This window comes from Engystomops pustulosus, chromosome 1, assembly GCF_040894005.1.
Source record: "Engystomops pustulosus chromosome 1, aEngPut4.maternal, whole genome shotgun sequence".
Classification (NCBI taxonomy): Eukaryota; Metazoa; Chordata; class Amphibia; order Anura; family Leptodactylidae; genus Engystomops; species Engystomops pustulosus.
In genome coordinates this window covers 251,100,648-251,119,514 of record NC_092411.1, presented here as the reverse complement: position 1 = coordinate 251,119,514, position 18,867 = coordinate 251,100,648, and the positions used below count along the sequence as shown (strand labels likewise).

The following is an 18,867-nucleotide window of genomic DNA, read 5'->3' as shown; positions in this document are numbered from 1 at the left end:
TGAGTAGAAGTAAAGTGGTCTCGTAGATTGTAAGCTCTTGCGAGCAAGACCCTCATTCCTATTGTTCCATCTGACCATGTTATTTCTCTGTAATTTCTTATTTTATTTGTATATGTCCCCCATGATCTGTACAGAACTGCAAACGGTGACAACACTATATAAACAAAGATTTATTATTATTTGTCCGAGAGATGTGCAACATTGCTGAAATAAAATTTTGAGACACTCCTGAACCAGTGCCCAATAGTCTTTGAATTACATTTTTTATATTGAAAGGGCCTTAAAAGGGTATTCCCAATTTAGCAAATTTATGTTATTGTTTGTAGCATGTAAAGCTACACAATTTTCAAATATACTTTCTGTATCGATTCCTCATGGTTTTCTAGATCTCTGCTTGCTGTCATTCTGTCAAAGCTTCTAAAGTTTACTTCCAGTGGACAGAAATCTGACCACGGTCACCCAGGTGCACGGCTCGTTAGTATCATAGAGAGTCAGATCTGTGTGTTATAACGAGCCGTGCACCTGTGTGACCATGGTCAGATTTGGAAAATTGTATAACTTTTTATTATTCAAACAAAAATATTTATTTGCTCAAATGGGAATATCCCTTTAAAAAGATTTCCAATGTTATATACAGACCCAGTGTAAGATGCATTTTAAAAAAAAATCCAAGAAAATGAAAAACAAAATGCAATGAAATAGACAAAAAAAGGCAATGTTTATAGGGCTTTTCCTAGTTTCATGTACCATGTTTTAAAGGGAACCTGTCACCAGGGAGTTACTTTTTACCAAAAGGCAGGTTCCAATAGTCTATGGCGTGTTTATGTAAAAAATGCCTTTGTTAGTAATATAATTATTGTAGTGCTTGGGGTGGGAAGTTAAAGCGGCACAAGTCATCTTCTCCCCAATCCCTGCTCACTCATGGCCCTCCCTCCCACACTCCCTTAGCTTCTCCCCTGCTCCCTGAGTGACCTGGTCATACTTTCATTGGAATCTCAATGTTATATAAAAGTCCCTTATATTTCAGACACTATTCTGTAAGAATGACTTTCTTTGTCTAAAAGACTTGAACCCTACAATGGCCTTATAGAGGTGTAGTTGTAAATTTGGCTTAACTTACGCAGCCGTGTGAATGGTAATTTAAAAAAAATCCCACTTCCATGCTGCAAGAAGAACAAAGCCTATAGCTGAAAACTCTGCTAGATCAGACCTGATCCAAACAGGTCTGACCTGACGGGGATTGTGCCTACTGTAGATCCGGCACACCGTGTGCAGGGGAGAATATTATGACTGGCGTTCAAAACGCTAATCTTAAAAGATTCCCTCCCCGTTGTTTATCGCCATGACCTGAAAGATGGAACAGATCTATTACAAGTACTAAAAGCTCAGTTACATTTCGAGGCTTGAGATTCGGGTGTTTGGATGCTGCACAATATATTGGTATTATGTAACTAAAAGCAAAATGGTGCTAGAGTTTGGAGTATTTTTTTAGTGATTTATCCTTGAGTATTTTTACTTATAAGCTGCATTCAATAATTCAAAACACTTTCTTGGTCAACAACATAATGAAACATTTATTCATCTAATAGCCGAGACGCTACAATATTTGACTCTTTACCTGTATAAGTTGAGCTGCCATTTCTGGGGTTCCGTTTCGGACATCATGACCGTTAATTGACAAAACTCGATCATTTTCCTGCAAATAACCATCTCGAGCTGCGACTCCTCCTTCCAGTAAATTAAATATATATATTCCAGGCTCATCCCGCTTGCGTACCAGCTTTATCCCAAGTTGTACATCTTGGCTGCTTTTACTTAGCACGACATGTATGCTGTCATCCCGAGGGGAGTACGAGTCTATGGTGACACCATTGCTCCTACATCTGTACCTCTGTTCCCTGAGAACGGTAAGCTTCAGCACCTGGCAGGGCTGTCTGAGGATGTTCAGTGCATAGCTGTGAGGCACATTGCTGATGTCCATGCCATTTACCTGGAAGATTATGAAAAATCATGAGCTTTGCAATGGGCATGGTACCTCTATGATGTCATCATTGTTACGGTGACACATTTCGATCTCTCACTTGACTCCAAAACACCAAAATAAACAGAGAATGTACTACTAATTACAATCTCATTATTTTTAGTACATATTCTTATATAGGCGGTCCCCGACCTAAGGACACCCAACTTACAGACAACCCTTAATTACAGAGGGACCCCTCTGACCACTGTGAGCTTTGGTGAAGTTCTTTGGATGCTTGGTATAGATTGATAAGGATTGTAAAATATGTGATTGGTGAATGCCGAGGGACCTTAATTACGTACATGGATATTTAGTTGACACTAACCAGTTAAGTCTCGCAGCCCCCGATGTTACACTCACCTGCCCCTGTGCTGTCATACTTTCCATATGTGTTCAACTTGCAGATTACCAAGGTCATTCTCTCACTTATAACTCACTTATGTATCAGAAAATCTCAACAGTCTGCAAATTTGGTAAAGATATAAAGCCGCTCATGTCTCACATACTCGAATGATTAAATAACTTTTATAGGGCTTTTAAATCCCACAGAAAAAATGATGAAATATCCTAAAACATGGAAGCTATCAGAAAACCCAAAGTGAACCTTACTTTGATTTTCAGGGAAGCTGTGTTCTACATGAGCCCTGTGCCCAGAATTTTCTTGGATGATTTAATATAATAAATTCAGATGAGTTTAGAATATAATATATTGTGTGGATCTCCAGGTGTTCTTGCCTCCAAGCTTGATCTGGAACCACAAAAATGACTCCCAAAACGGAATATTTTCTGTAAAAATATACATCGTGTGGTTGACGTAAGATGATTGGGATATTTCTTGGTCTATTCATCCCTCCTACTCACTTCTCATTGTCTAGTGGGATTGTTATTGGTCTGATCCCCTGGTGTATGATACATTGCAGTGATAGTAGTTCATTGTAATGGAGGAAAAGAGAACAGTCAGTGGCATGATTATTGCAGGTAGCTATACACGTTAGACTATGAATGGGGAAAGAAGGATCGGGCATGAAAGGATAAACGCTCATCCTATAGAGAACACTTGGCATAATAATGGCAATGGATGAGACTGCACCACTATATTTTTTTAACAATAATTATATTTTCTGATTATGTTCTGTGATTAAAGATGAGCAGACCTGTACATTTCAGGTTTGGGTGTGCCTCGCTGTCGAACAGCCAATCTAGCAAATTAACACCCATAGCAACTAGCCATGGCTGTGATATGCGAAGTGGACACCACTGGCCAATCAAAGTCATAGTTTGTTGCTAGCGGTGTAAATATACCGGATTGGCTGGTTAGTAGCAAATACAGCAATATACCCCATGTCATGCCGGGGGCACCCGAATCCCAAACCCAAATGGAAAGTGATACACGTAAACAGCCATTTTCCCCATATAACAGGAACCCTTAAGCTTTAATATTTGGAATAACCACCATTTTTTATTGCATGTGCCTTGTTTAAGTTTGTTCAAGAATTTTTAAATGAACATTATATTATTTATTAATTTGGGCATGTAAAATGTGGGTGTAGGAGTCTCATATAGAATTAGTATCTTCCACTACTATTGTCATTGGTTGAAATATTGATCTTAGGCTGGAGTCACACTGGCGTGTTGTGTGTCTGATGCATTTTGTTTTCCGTTCTGCTGCTGTTTTATGAGCGCATCCGTTTTATTTTTACGTCCATTATGCTTCACTTGTTCCATTTTTATTAACATTGGTTAGAAAACATAACACCTGGTTCCCCAGCATCAGTGGACTGTCATCAGTATTTTTTTTTTGCAGACCCACATACTTCTATTGGCTTCTGTGATCAGCAAGAATGGAAAAAAAAATAGGATAGGTTCCAAATTTTTTTTTTCACGGACAACATTTGAAAAAAAAACCGGAAATGTTAAAACACCAATAAAAAATAAAGGGTCAGAAGGGCTTTGATGAAAATCACAGACTCACAGATGAGAAAGACAATGTCAGTGTGAGAGAGCCCTAAGTATAATATTTTTATGATAAGTATAGCGGTATTATATGAACTTGTGATATTAGGTTTTGATCTGGCTTTTTTCGCGTAAGCAGTTATCAGAAGGTGGTATGAAATATTTGTACGGTATATACAGGCATTTATTGAATATTATTTGCACTTAGGAAAAACAAAAAACTCATGCTAATCTATTGTAACATTTTGGATGCCCATTTTTACAAGAGTAATTTTAAAAAGTTGGATAAAAGGGCAGATAGTACCAGACATTCTGGTTCACAGATAGATGATCTTTTCAATATTTAAGACAAGAAACCCCAGGCACGTGGAGAAAGAGTGTCTGGATCTAATAGCAATAAAAATGAAGCTAACATTGTTCCTTGTAGATGCAGACACTGAAGTCTCATACAATGTATAACACTACACAGACATATCCCCCTAATTCCAGATACATAGCCAAAAACCAGTACACCATATACCACAGGAGAGGAACACTGTAAAGATACACCGTCAGCATTTTACGGTCCTCAATATATAACACAACTGTTCCTAATCCTCTATAAAGTACAAAATCTTCAGATTTTTAAATTACATTACATTTGGGCATGTCCAAAACAGGTCAAAACAGAAGCACACAATAAAGGACATGATGTTGGCTATAGAGAACCAATATGTTAATCTGGATGTGTCCATAATGTAGAAATTGTTCATTAACTTCAAAGAATAGTACATTAAAACTGAAGCCTGGAATCTTATTAACCAGAAATGTCTAAACATAATGGAGAAATGACACCAAGATACAAAGGTACCAGATATTTTTTTTTTGTATAGGTGTTATTAATTGATCTGGAATGGAAACCTAGATGTATCAATGGTGCCAATTTATTTAGCACAAGCTTAGACAATCTTTAAATGCACCAAATATGCAGGAGGATACATGCAGTGAGTCTTCAGATTTTATTGGTGTTTATACTGTTTATAGAATATGCCAAAACCTTTTCTTATACACCAAATATATGTCATGTAAAACTTTAGACCAACTCTAAATTGGTCTAATCTGCCCCATATCATTAGTAAGTTATCATTTTGGGGTCCCCTAAAAGATAGATAGAAGTTGGCTGTGCCTTTTTTTATGATGATTCTAAAGGGGACTGACAAATACCGTACCACTCACTTTAATAGGATCTACACCTTCCAGTTAGCCATTTTATTCCAAAAATAATATTCTTGTTGTCAAAACAACCCCAAAACCTTGATGGAATCTTTTATACATATGATCTAAAATCATGATTCTTACTTTTAGGCTTACCCAAATGTTTCTAAAAATTGATGTTCTAAATCTTGCCACAAAATAGGGAAACTGGGATGAGTATATGTAAATCCAGTAAATAAGTAACTAAAGTACGGCCTAGGGCAGTGATGGCGAACCTATGGCACTGGTGCCAGAGGTGGCACTCAGAGCCTTTTCTGTGGGCACTCAGGCCATCACCAGAGAGGACTCCAGGTATCTTCCTGCAGTCCCAGACAGCCCAGGACTTGCTGTGCACAGAGCTATTTTAAAGTGACAGCTCTACCTGGGACTATTTTCTGCTTTATTGGTGTCCTCAGAGTGCTGGTATCAATGAAAACTGTGACAGAGAAGGGAGTATAAATCACAAATTAAATTTCTGTGTTGGCACTTTGCGATAAATAAGCGGGTCTTTGTTGTAGTTTGGGCACTCGGTCTCTAAAAGGTTTGCCACCACTGGCCTAGGGGAATCTCCCCAGGTGTAGCAGTTGAGAGCAACCAAAACATTAAGAAACGGAAAAAGAAAAAAGGAAAACAAATGTATCAAGAGGCCATGAGTGGAATTTTACTCGAAAGTAATTCCAGGTATTTATTAGGAAAAGTATGTGCTTTTTAACCACATGTCCCATAGTTTCTTTTCTCTACTGACTTCTACAGTCCTCTAACTACAAATTTATTCATTCATGTTCCCCAATATTACTGTACGTGTCTTAAGAAATTGAAAGCAATAATGTTATAAAGTGGTGGCCTTAGGCATATTTTTACTATGGCTCAGAGGTTCATGCAGGAAGACAGTGGTAGCAGCCTTATGGTGCCCACAGTGCGAGGGAGCCCCGGCATCTGGGATATTAGGTGTGTTTTAAGTGTATTCTGTATGTGGGTGTTTATGCTGTATGTCTGTATATGGTATTGTATTTATGTGTGTATATGTTATGTGTATATGCTACATGTGTGTATATGCTGTATGCATGTATGTGTGGTTTGTTATAAATATATTAATGTGTGTTTATGTGAGGATATAATTTATATTGTTTTAAGTGGGAAGGGGGGCCCAATTCAGAAATCTGCTATGCGGCCCAGCCTCTCCTAGTTATGACCTGTGGCCAGTACAACAACTTTCTGTTGTTACTTGGAAATTGAACCTACAAATATAGTTTACCTTCAAGATCATGTCTCCTGGAAGAAGTCTCCCATCTCGAGCAATGACCCCATCTTGGTAGATGTGTTGTATGATGATCTGGGTCAGAGGAGTCTCATTCCCACCCACAATCCTGACGCCAAGACATTCACTTGGATCTGAGCGATTGATTTTAATACAAGTGATTTCTCCATCTGGAATAAGGTGGGACAAACTTGGCAGTACTGAAAATAAATAAAATGATCATCAATTTTAGGAATATTTTTAGCTATGTAACCATATTCATAATGTTATCTTTATATAACAATAAAGTAAAGAATGAGAGTTTACATCTTAGGTTCTCCTCAGAAAGAAAGTGAGGGATTCCTTTTAAATAATTGTCTAAGCTATGAGCTAGATATCCCCTCCAGGATCCACCTGACCTCTCGGGTTGTTGGTTCTTTCCATTTACCCTCCCAAGTTACATCTAAGCAATAAAAATTGATGTTGCCATAAGACTTACCAGTTCTCATTTGAAATATGAACCACGTGTGGTTATGTCATTACTTATATATTTATCTGTGTAATGACAAATATAAGCTTTATTCTTCAAAAGAATATGCCAGGAACTTTTAGCAGCCTAGAACGTAGGTTCTAAGTTTATAACTGTAATGTTGAAATGTTTAGCAGATGGACAATTTCAGCTATTATTCCTACAAGTTTTCACCTGAGCATGTCTAATACATTAGTGGAGTTGATCTTAGGAGTAAGGTTCAAACATCCAGCCAGAAACAATTATTAAAGGGCTTGTCCATGTCACAGAAGCTCTCTGCTGTGTTGGAACAAAAGTGGACCTTCTTGGACCATAAGACTGTTTAAAGCTGATAAAGCTGGGGGTGTAATAAAATAGAAAAAAGAAGAAAGTATACTTACCCCTGCTCTGGCTTCCGGTTACTTCACTACTTTGGTACTTCTGCTCTTTGACCAGCCAGAAGGTCACGGTCAACTGACAATGAAAAAAGCCACTCATTGCCAGAAGTGTGACCTTTGCCCCTAGACCTTCTGTCCATAGAGCGGAAATACTGGAGCAACACTGGAACCGAAGCAAGGCAAGTACACTTTCTTTTTCTCCCCTTACCCCACATTTCCATAAAACCCTTTAACCCTTTGAGGCTTTAGATACAGTTTATCTAAATGCATTGGGGGAGATTTCTACCAAGTATCTGAGAGCTGTTCTAGTTGTACATGGCAACCAATCAGAGGTCAGCTTTCGTTTTCTCATAGCTGTTTTTAAATTAAAAGCTGAGGTCAGATTGGTGGCCATGTGCAACTAGAACAGTTTTACCTCAGACACCTCTGATAAATCTCTCCATTGTCCTCATTACCTGGATATGACAAGGACTTTCGGGGGTATTTATCAGGCGCCAGTATGTGCAGGCCTCTAATAGCCCTGAAGACCCACAGGCACAGCCAGATACATCAAGAGGCTTTGACCTCTTGATGAATCCAGCAGGGGCCTATGCAGCATTTTATTTCTATGCCAGATCCTACTTAGCAGCCGGTGATTTGTCACGTTTGAGAAATCGCTGGCTTCAGCGAGTGCACCGGCATGAGGACAGAATGCCACACGCTGGCCCACAAGCCTGATGGCCGTGTACCCTACACACCCTCCACGTTGAAAGGAGAAAATAATCTCAAGTGCTACCAATACGCTAGCATTTGCAATTATTTCACTTTTGTGGCGCAAAAGACCTGATAAATAAGACCTTTTGTGTCAGTGTAATTTCCAACCACAGTTCCTGGCGAAGAAACATAATTAGGTAAATAGCTCATAATGTATTTTAGATGGCCTGTTTCTGTCTACTCATAATGAGTTCCTATTGTGCACATAACAGACCGTAGATAAACCAACCTATACAATCTTCAGTGACATTTGCATTTTGCAGGATTCCTCGCTCCCTCTCCGCGGAATGCATAACAGCGCTTCCGCTCTTTGTTCTCCGCAGTACGCTGAGTGCTCGGTTGAGTTTCTTAAATGACAGACTCCTGACAGTGGAACGCTCAAAGTTACGACCTGCAAGAGGAAAATATGCTTCACTTTCATGATGACTAATTGTGAACATTCTACAATACCCTTTTCTGCCTTTAATAGGTTGTAGTGTATGAGGCTTCTGGCTTATCTGCAAAGTCTCCTAAAATATTACAGATTTAATCATAATTGAGGACCACGACACCAAAGGTCACTTATTTTTCAAAATGGTGTGACATATTTCACTGGCAATTTCTAAAGTCTGTTTTTTTGGAACCTCCAATGCTGTCATTTGCTCCTAATTTTGTCAACAGTCACATTATGTTTCACGGATTTGGTACAGCTATAAATTTTTCACAAGATTTGCAGAAATCAGAAGTCGAGCATGTGTAAATGAGAAATAACACTGTTTTTGGGCACTGTGGGGGAGATTTATTGTTGCTTCTACACCATTTATACCATTTACACCATGCTACACGTACTGAAAGAATTAGCGATTATAATAGCAACTACACCATGTGGGTGTGGAGGGGGCATAAAGGGGCTTGGCCAACGAAGTGGGCGGATACAGGGTGTTCCTGCCCCGGACCTGGGTACTTTTTAAAAACCTGCTAACTTTTCTTTGCATGTTTTTAGGCAAAACTACAACAGGTTGGATAGGGCATAGTTTTGCCCTGGTTGCACTGCCTACGCCTCTCGATGTATCCGGCGAGACACAGGGGTGGCGTGGATTTTATCATATGCCACCGCATGATCCCCTATGTGTCTGCTCTCATCTCATCAGTTGGGGGTTTAGTTTGAGGTAAGTTCTGAACTGCTGGTTGGAAAGCCATCTTAAACTCACTGCTTTTAATTCCCTTTCCTCTGAGTTAAGATGTATTCCTAAATGTACTGCTGTCTCGTTGCTAACTAGACAGAATGCATCAGAAATTTACAACTGAAAAACTGTTCAGAGCACAAGATGATAAGCACCGAAGTAAGTGAAGGAAGCAATTTTATAAGAATAATTTATAATAACATTATACTTTTGTGTATGGACTTCTGATTCATTCAAAGGTTGTTAAAAGTTAGTGACCTTTTAAAATTCTAACACTGGAAAGGTTACCCAACTCACAAATGCTGCTTGTTACAGGAATTTTTATGATTTTTTTTAATGTTTAGCATAGCAGCAACACTATTCTACCCACCTTTCAAAATTTTAGTGACTGTTCTGTGGCAATAAGTGAAAATTCTGCATACATTTATTTTTAATAATAGGGTTCCCCACTGAATTTCCATTTACTTAATATTTGATGCACACATACATGGATGTATCTATATTTTTTCTATATTGGCTCTTATAAGTTTGATATATGGAATATATGGATATAGAAAACTGGAGCAGGACCCTAGCCATAAAGCAGTAAGAATATGGAACTCTCCCCTACAGGGTATTGTGATGGTTGATACTTTGTTCATAAATAAGGGCCTGGATGTCTGGATGTTAAAAGCAATAATATCACCTGATGTAGCAACAGTTTTTTCTTTTTATAAGGGTTGATCTTGTATGTCTCACTATTTGGAAAGGAAATTATTTTTTTTCACTAAGAAAGTCTCAGCTGAGATAACATTATTCACAGTCTAGTAAATAGCTGTTAATGCAAAATGACTACAGAGGTGGAATGAATAATAAATTATTGCTATAAAGTGTAGGTTGACTTACTCCTATTCCGGTTAATTCTGCAATGTTCATCAGATCCGCTTCCCAAATGGCTGTCTCCTGTGGGTGAGCTGTATACAGGGTTATCCTGACCCGTTTCATCAGGCAGTAGGGCTGCACCAGAGGCAGCAGATAAGTCAGAAGACACCGCTGCTACGGTTAAGTCTAGAGACGAGCTGCAGTCCGGGGAGCCGTCTTGTGAACGTCTTTTGCGCTCTTTAGTAAGGCCATAGTGTGATGCACCTTTACACCTGTGAAGTGGAAACACAAATTGGGATTAAACTCAATTTCTATGAAAAGTGGAGATACATATGTAAGAGAAGCAAAATAACGAGAACATTTTCATTTTCAGAGTAATTTTGTAACAAGTAACCTGACTTTATGTAATAAAGTGTAAATATTTTCCTGGAGTTTTGCTTTAGTAGTTTTTGGGAAGCTACATAAATACATAAAGGTACATAAATACCCAGAGGAGTAACTATTTATTAGTACCCATTAGAGTATCCACAGAGTAAGTACCTATTAGAGGACAGGTAAGCAATGCTAGAAAAGAGATGTGTGGCGTATTAAAGGGATACAATGCCTGGTACCCAGAGTTTATACAGTTGATGATTTGGATGATATATTTGTATAGCCACTAATAGACAATATTAGGTATATATGAGAACAATAATTAGAATAGCTGAAAGATGGCATCAATGTGTAGTGGACAGTCTGCATATCTACTACTTTTTGCGACATTTTATAGCTTTTACCTTGCACCTTAACCTCTGGTCAAAATTAACGCCTTGAGATTATAACTTATAGTAAGCAGATATTTCTTTGGCTATCAAAAGAGAACCTGTCATGCAAAATAACCCCCTAAACTAAATATATTTTCATAAACTGGCATTAGAGAGCATTGCCTCTATCCCTTCGTTGTCCCTCTAAAAGCCTGTAAACCTAAGCAATGAGGTCCTAAAGCTGTATGCAAATGACCTGTGAAATGTCCAATGAAGCATTAGCATATTCAAGCTGTCCACTCTATTCATGAGTGGGAGGCACAGACACACCCCCAGTGCTTGACTGACAGCCTGTATAATGGTGTGAGGCTGTATAATGATGTGAGGCTGTATAATGATGTGCTTCCTGGTGCTGGTGGCCACGCCCCCTGCAGCCTGTGTGTGCATGTGTGTGTGTATAGGAGAGATACAGCAGCTCCAGGCAGCCATGTTACAGCAGAACATGTCAGATTCATGTGTAGCTGATGTCTGTGTCTCTCACCTGTATATTAGGAGGATGCAGCATGTCAGCAGATGCAGCACACACACTAGCCATGCTTTACTATACATTACACACAGACACAGATGCTTTTACAATGAATAATGTATGAAATAACTAGATAAAGGCTGGGATGGGATCCTTGTGAGCTGCTCCAACAGGTAGTAGTGACAAGACAAGTGACACAGACCTGATGACAGGTGTCCTTTAATAATACCCGACTTACAGACGACCCCTAGTTACAAACGAACCTCTGGATGTTGGTAATGTACTGTACTTTAGCCCTAGGCTACAATAAACAGCTATAACAGTTATCAGAGGTGTCTGTAATGAAGCTTTATTGTTAATCCAACATTTTTAAAGTCCAATTGTCACAGAGACAAAAAAAATAGTTTGGAGTTACAATAATGAAACATACAGTTACGATTCACATACAATTTCAACTTAAGAACAAACCTACAGAACCTATCCTGATCGTAAGCGGGGACTGCCTGTATATGGGTTATGTAAGGAAGGGATGTCAACATTTCCAGATTTTCTGTACAAGATTCCATGACATACAAGGAAAGAATTCAATTTCTAGCAGAGGTGAAACAGAGGCAAAAGCACAATATTCAGAGACTTAAAGAAAACCTACCATGAGAAATTTATCATCATAAGTAGATCTAATGGTAGATTCCTTATACCTGCCTCTGTCCTAATCTGTAATTTAATAATCCTGGAAATGAACCTAACTTGTTAAAAAAACTTTATTTTAGTAATATGTAAAGTAACTGCAGAGGCTACTGGGGTGTGAAGTAGGCTTAGCTCCCAGTGCCCTGCCAGGCTAGTACACACCCCAGAAGCCTCTGCAGGTAATTTACATATTACTAAAATATAGTTTTTAACAAGTTAGGTTTCAGGATTATTAAATTACAGATTAGGGAAGAGGCAGGAGGAATCTACCATCACATCTACTTCTGATGGTAGATTCCTTATGGTAGGTTTCCTTTAAATTCCCCATAACAGTGAACTTTTAACAGATTGAGTGTCCAAACTACAGTAAAAAAAAAACTTATTTATCACAACATGAAATTTAATCAGCAACTTATTGCTCCCTGCTCTATCACAGCTATCAATCATATTGGCATCTTGAGGACACCAATACAGTTTAAAGAAGGAGGGGAAATAGGTTTATCATTGTAGCTTCCCTCCAGGGTCCCCTTGAAAAGTAAAATGTGGGGCAATAGCTGCAATGCTATTTGTGTCCAGCCCTGCCCATACTTCCTTGCTTCCCATGCAGTTTCATGTAGCCCAAACTCTGATGGGGTGACAGCTTGGGTGCCCACAGAGAGTGCTACGAGAGCCACCTATGGCACCCATGCTATAGGTTTCCCATCACTGCCCTATTTGCTGCATGTTCAAAGTTTGATTAATTTAGTTAAAAATTTGCATTATAGCCCAACACTGAATGCATATTTATAGTCGTTTTTATTTGTGGTATACGAACGCACATGTGGATTTTAAAGCTCCAAATAAAGATACATTTCTCCAGGATTTATGGTGCCGGAAGATATTTTTTTGAATTTACAATGCATATTTATTGGGTATAGGACAGTCACTTTCAGAAGTCATCACGTTCCACTTGGAAACCTGGACTATTATTAAGGATATCCTTAATTATTATAACGGATTTGAAACAGGTCTTAGAGGTAAATAAAGAATTTTTGCTATATAGAGCAAGCAAGTGATTTGGCCATTTTTGTTTGGTGTAGAGTGAGAGAAGAGTGGATAATTCTTCATCCACTACCAGTTTAAAAAGAATTCCTTTAGTCATTACAAAAATACATGGAAAATTTAGGCCAGTTATATATGTTTGTAGAGGCGCTCTCTGGTTTATAGATGTGATTAGTGGATGTCACTTATAATTTTTTCAATGGTCCACTAAAGCCTCAATGTAATAGCCCATCCTATGGATAGGTTATAAAATACCAGCCCAGAAAACCTGTTTTAGGCTTCGTACACATGGCCCGAAGGCGGGGTGAGCACATTGTGCCGCAAATTCTGTGACCCTACCCAGGGTCGGCTCTAGGTTTCAGTAGGTCCCTTGGCGACAGCCTCTGTGGGCCCCTTGGGGTCTTACTCTCAGCATCTCAGCGTCTATATTTTTGCATGACAATCTGTTTAGGTCTGTGCTTACAAAATGAAACATTGGAAAACATTAACAAGCTATGTTTACCCTCCCTTAGCCCATTCCTTACATATATTAATCCTGCCTACAACAACTTTGTATAACTTTGTGTAAACTTTGTGTAATAACTTTGTGTAAATATGGTCATATATTGCATCTATCTTGTAGTACTGGGGAGTCATTGTAATTATATAAGTACAGTGAATATAAGATGTTTATGGCTTGTTGTATATATTACTTTTCCAAATGAGCATTGTTAGGGTCTGTTCTATATCCTCAGTATACGCTGAATAATACTTATTATGAGAAACTTCATCACTGTGGCTCCTGGTCAGATAAAGCTGGGATATCAGACAGCGTAGAAGTCTGCACAAAATACAAAGCACATCAAACATGTTTTCTCATGGCGCATCACGCCAAGTTATGATTCATTGTGTTTGTTTTATCACACAACCAGTGTAATTAATGTAACCAGATCAGATCAGAACTGCAGTGAAGAGCAATGTTTTATCTGAAGTGCATAATGGAGAGACTTGCAAATGTGGTGTTTTGTTGGAAAGAGCCTATAATTATTATTTGATACTATGTTAATGCAGTTCTAACATATATCGCAGCAACACAGAGTAAGGAAATAATGAACTTATTAGAATTGTACGTTCTGACTGCATCTCAAATACATAATGATGACTTGTCTAAGGCATATGTGTACTAGGTAAAATTCATATGCTAAAATTTAGGGTATAAACAAATATTTCTTGCAATGTGTTTACGTGTGATATTTACAAATATGTCTCCTGTGTGAATGGACCTCAATTAAACTATACAGTGGGGCAGATTTATCAAAAGTGTCTCAGAGTAAGACAGTTCAAAGAAGGCTCAATCCTAGTGAATGTGAAGAAATAGGCGCTGCATAAATGTGGAAGTTGTATAAACTGGTTTGTTTTATTGCATGACGTGTTTCAACCCAGTACCTGTGTACCGTGTTTCAACCTTTGCACTGTGGGTGCAAAGATGTATGCACCTGAGGAAAACCCAGGTATGGGGCGAAACCCATGGATGTATGCACCTGAGGAAAAACCAGGTATGGGTCGAAACCTATGGAAACCCATGGATGTATGCACCTGAGGAAGACCCAGGTACTGAGTTGAAACGTATTGTGCAATAAAACAAACCAGTTTATACAACTTCCACATGTATGCAGTGGAATGTTCTTTGTTCTTTGAACATTGTGATAGCTCTAGACGGCATACTAGTCCTATGGACATAAAGATCGTGTGAAAATACCTATTTCATTCATCAGTCTATCTTACTATTGGTCACATGACCTTTAGAGTACGCTACCCTTGAAGCAAGTGCACTTTCTTTGTCTCCTCATCTTCTCTACTGGGGACTCCTAGCTTCAACAAAGTCAGACTAGACCAACTTATACTGCAGCATATTTATCACACAGTGTCTGATGCTAGATGATAAATCTGGTGTCTAGTGTAACTTTGAGGGCTTGGTTTACGATAGAAATCAGTGACAAAATTCTGGTTCATTTTCTAAATTTTATTTCCCTCCATATACTATATCTGTAGCAACAACCTAATAATAAACCCTTATGAATAGTGTATATTGTGTACTGTGCATATATGCTCATCTTTGTGAACATGTCATAGACTTGTGCAGGAATAGCAGTCATAGCAGCTGTTTTGGGGCCCGCAGTGTCAGGGGGCCCGGTCTCTCGATTTGCCACACTATGGAGAATGTGCACCATTACACACTGTTAAGCATAATATGTATATAGAGTAAAAGTACATATAATCCCCAGTAAACAGCTAAGCAGGCTGCTTAACTGTGTAGGAGTATGAATGAGTGTGTGTATATAAGTATATAAATGTGTATATGTATGAATGTATAATTGTGAGTGATTGTATAAACATATGTGTACAAATATGCTTATATTTTTTTTAAGGGGAATTGAGGGCCCCATGCAGATGACTGCTATAGGGCCCAGCCTCGTTTAGTTAAGCCCCTGGATTTGTGTTACACAGAACAGCCAGTATGAACCCTGTAGACACATTGGGGCAGATTTATCAAGTGTCTGAAAGTCAGAATATTTCCAGTTGCCCATGGCAACCAATCACAACTCTCCTTTAAAATATTAATGAGCACTGGTAAAATGAAAGCTGAGCTGTGATTGGTTGCCATGGGCAACTAGAAATATTCTGATTTTCAGACACTTGATAAATCTGCCCCATTGTAGTCACATATCGCAACTCTACCCTAATGGAGATGATACAAATATAAATCTATAAGCAATGGGAAAATACACAGCAGATAATTGAGCTTTACATAGTTTTTAGCTCCTGAATGGACAACCACTTTGGTCTTAACATTTCCCCACATACATTATATTTGATTCAGCTGTTATATACATACACAAATGTTTTCTATATGTTTATTTATATACAGACTGATGAAAATGCAGCTCATATGAGCTCCTTCCGGCTTTACCTTAAATCAGTGCATTAAAATCACATTATACCCTAACAATGTGTCTCTAAAACAGTGTTATGGAGGATCATCAACTATCAACTGATGGATATAAGAAAATACAATTGTGGTCTGTTTCTTCTTTGTTCAGGTAAATTCTATAAAGGAACATTGTGCACAGAAAGGAGGCGTCCTATAGGATTGTAACCTACTAATAACAAACAGAGCTGGTTACTGTCAGATGATTGATTATACATAGTCCGAGGGATCCTTTTACAGTTAACACGTGTTCACCAGTTGTGAACTATCAAAGCAACAGCTATTAGCCCTGAATTCTGCGCTCATTTATATCACATTTTGAGTTGTACGTCAAAGCCTCAATAAGCAGAGACTAGAAATTTTCAGCTCCCCAGTTACATTCACAGCTAATTCTTTCAGTCTGTACAGTCTCATTTTGCCTATTATGACAATATTCATTTCTATATAAGGTAGCACTGTCTTTACAACATAAAAGACGTGTCACAAGAGTAACGTACTACCATGCAGGCGCTCCGCCACATAAATAGGAGAGGAGGCAGCGCAATATTTTGTAATTATGGCAACACGACTTTGATCATTGATTTTGTTTTACAAATCTCCAGTCTTTGTCACATCGTTGTAACCATGTATTAAACGGAGCTGAAGTGTATTATTATAATAGGACGTTTCAGCCACAAGCAGCTGTCTTTAAATACAGATTCGAGCTACCCACTGTTAGCACATGGCAGAGAAGAACTAGGACAGACAGATTTGTATTAGGATCATAGCTCGGCTTCTTAGTGACATTTATAGAAATGTTTCACGTATTAAAAGTCTCCTTCTGTCTTCATCTATTTCAGGGTGTCTTTATAGAAAGCTCTGCTCTACATGTTTTATCCGGTCCTGCGTGTCTTTATATAAAGGTTTTTCGTCCATGTTTTATTTGGTCCGAGTAGACAGGAGTGAATCTGGTTGCTTGTTCGTAGACTCGGTACCAATCTCCATTTTTAAAGAATGGAAGCAAATCCAATCCTTTCTGAAATAGGAATCTTTTGAAATGGCGTTTAGGTAATACAGTCATTCATGGCAGACTAAGGTTACATTTACACAAACCTATGCCTGCCAGACAGGTATACGTGAGCCGTGCTGGGAAAAAGGAGGGGTGACGCCTCCCCTCTCTATTAACAAAATTGCCGCACAGCCATAAATACGGCCGAAGATAGAAGATGCACTATCTTTTTGCGGCTATGGAACGGTACGATGAGCATGTGATTTGCTCACTGGTCTATCCCATGCGGCTATTGCCGTCTATGGGGATGTATTACGGCGCGGTTGTACATACGTCCCGTGCATGGCTGTGTGAATTCGGCCTTAGAGAGGGGGAAGGACAAGGGAAAATTATAACATTTGTAAAAATTTAACAAAATTAGTTGGCAGCCATTTCTGAAAAAAATAACTGTTTTTTAGTGGACTAGAGGTAGATATTTACCAATTTCCAGGAGAATCGGAGCAACATTGGTTCGGACCAATATAGACCTGAATTGAATCTCTGGTGTAGCTTCCACTAATCGAATCTTGGATGATCTCTAGTCATGAGTCTTATATAAGGGTCTGCTCTATAAAGGTTATCTGGTCCTGACCTGCTATAAGATTATCTTTTTCATGTGGAAAATGCATGTGGTTTACATGAACCCTATTCAAATACCCTACTACCATAATAATAATAATAGATAATGATTTCTACGCCACCATAATATTCCACAGCTCATTTACAGATCATGGGGGACATATACAGACAAAATAAGACATTTCAGAGTAATAACATGGTCACTTGAAACAATAGGAATGAGGGCCCTGCTCATAAGGGCTTACAGTTTATAAAGAGGAAGGGGTGACATAAGAGGTGACACAGGAGGTGATAGTGCTTGTACTTTACAATGGTCAACTCACTCTTTATCAGGTATCAGGAGAAATGAAGGAATAAAATGCTGCACAAGCAGTCACAAGCCGCCATCTTTATGTACATAGTCTATGGTGCGTGGATTTCGGCAGTGATTCGCCATCAAAAAAGTTCTGGATGAAATGAGCTGAAGTGTGACCTGCAGATTTTAAAGTACATTTTAGAATCCGCTAGGTGGTTCAGTGATGTCATGTCAGCTCAGTGATAATGATCTATTTGTAGTGTTGGCTCAGTGATATCCTGATAGTGGCATTGTTGGAATGCTATAGATGTACAGTAGAGGTAGCAGAGGAGTATGATGATGTTGTTGCTATAGTGATAGCAAATCACTGATCCAAGTATGCTTGGTTAACTGCTTTGGGACTTGTTGACTAGAAGATCTAATGACTATTGTAGATATTAGCTAGGTGCCAGCAGGAACCACACGGGTTGTGTGACTAGTCGATAATGACACTTTATTTCAAAAGGCTTTTACAGACATCAAAAGAACGTGTCTTTTCAGTAGATGTGCAATACTAACACCATGCATTACTGGTAATACTACAGGACAGATTCTAAAATATAATATGCTGGTGAACAGCCCATTGGTACTATGTAGTTATAGAAGTTTGAATGGACTTCTGAAGACAGGAGATCAATATCCTTCCTAAACAAGGATTACCAGGCCACACATTAGGAAAGAGGGTCCAACAGCTAAAGTAAACTTACCGCCGGGATGAAGGACTGTAAACCAAGCACACTGACATACTGGTGTGTGCTGCTCTGGCAGGATCTGCTCTCCTTTTAGCTTCTTATAACATTGTTTTACCAAAAAATTCATGCAAATTATACTGA

The 18,867-nt window shown here is 38.7% G+C and overlaps 1 protein-coding gene across 5 annotated transcripts in view; it reads right to left on the bottom strand.

Annotated features, from left to right (window-relative positions):
• The window catches only part of LNX1 (ligand of numb-protein X 1), a 152,934-nt gene that overhangs the window by 56,681 nt on the left and 77,386 nt on the right, over positions 1-18,867 (bottom strand). For all 5 annotated transcript variants that reach the window (XM_072124320.1, XM_072124313.1, XM_072124326.1 and 2 more), the window contains 4 exons: positions 10,154-10,401; positions 8,335-8,496; positions 6,465-6,667; positions 1,619-1,990 (listed from right to left, as the gene is read on the bottom strand). In XM_072124320.1, coding sequence (XP_071980421.1) covers positions 1,619-1,990; positions 6,465-6,667; positions 8,335-8,496; positions 10,154-10,401 — 985 coding nt within the window. The remainder of the gene's footprint in view (positions 1-1,618; positions 1,991-6,464; positions 6,668-8,334; positions 8,497-10,153; positions 10,402-18,867) is intronic.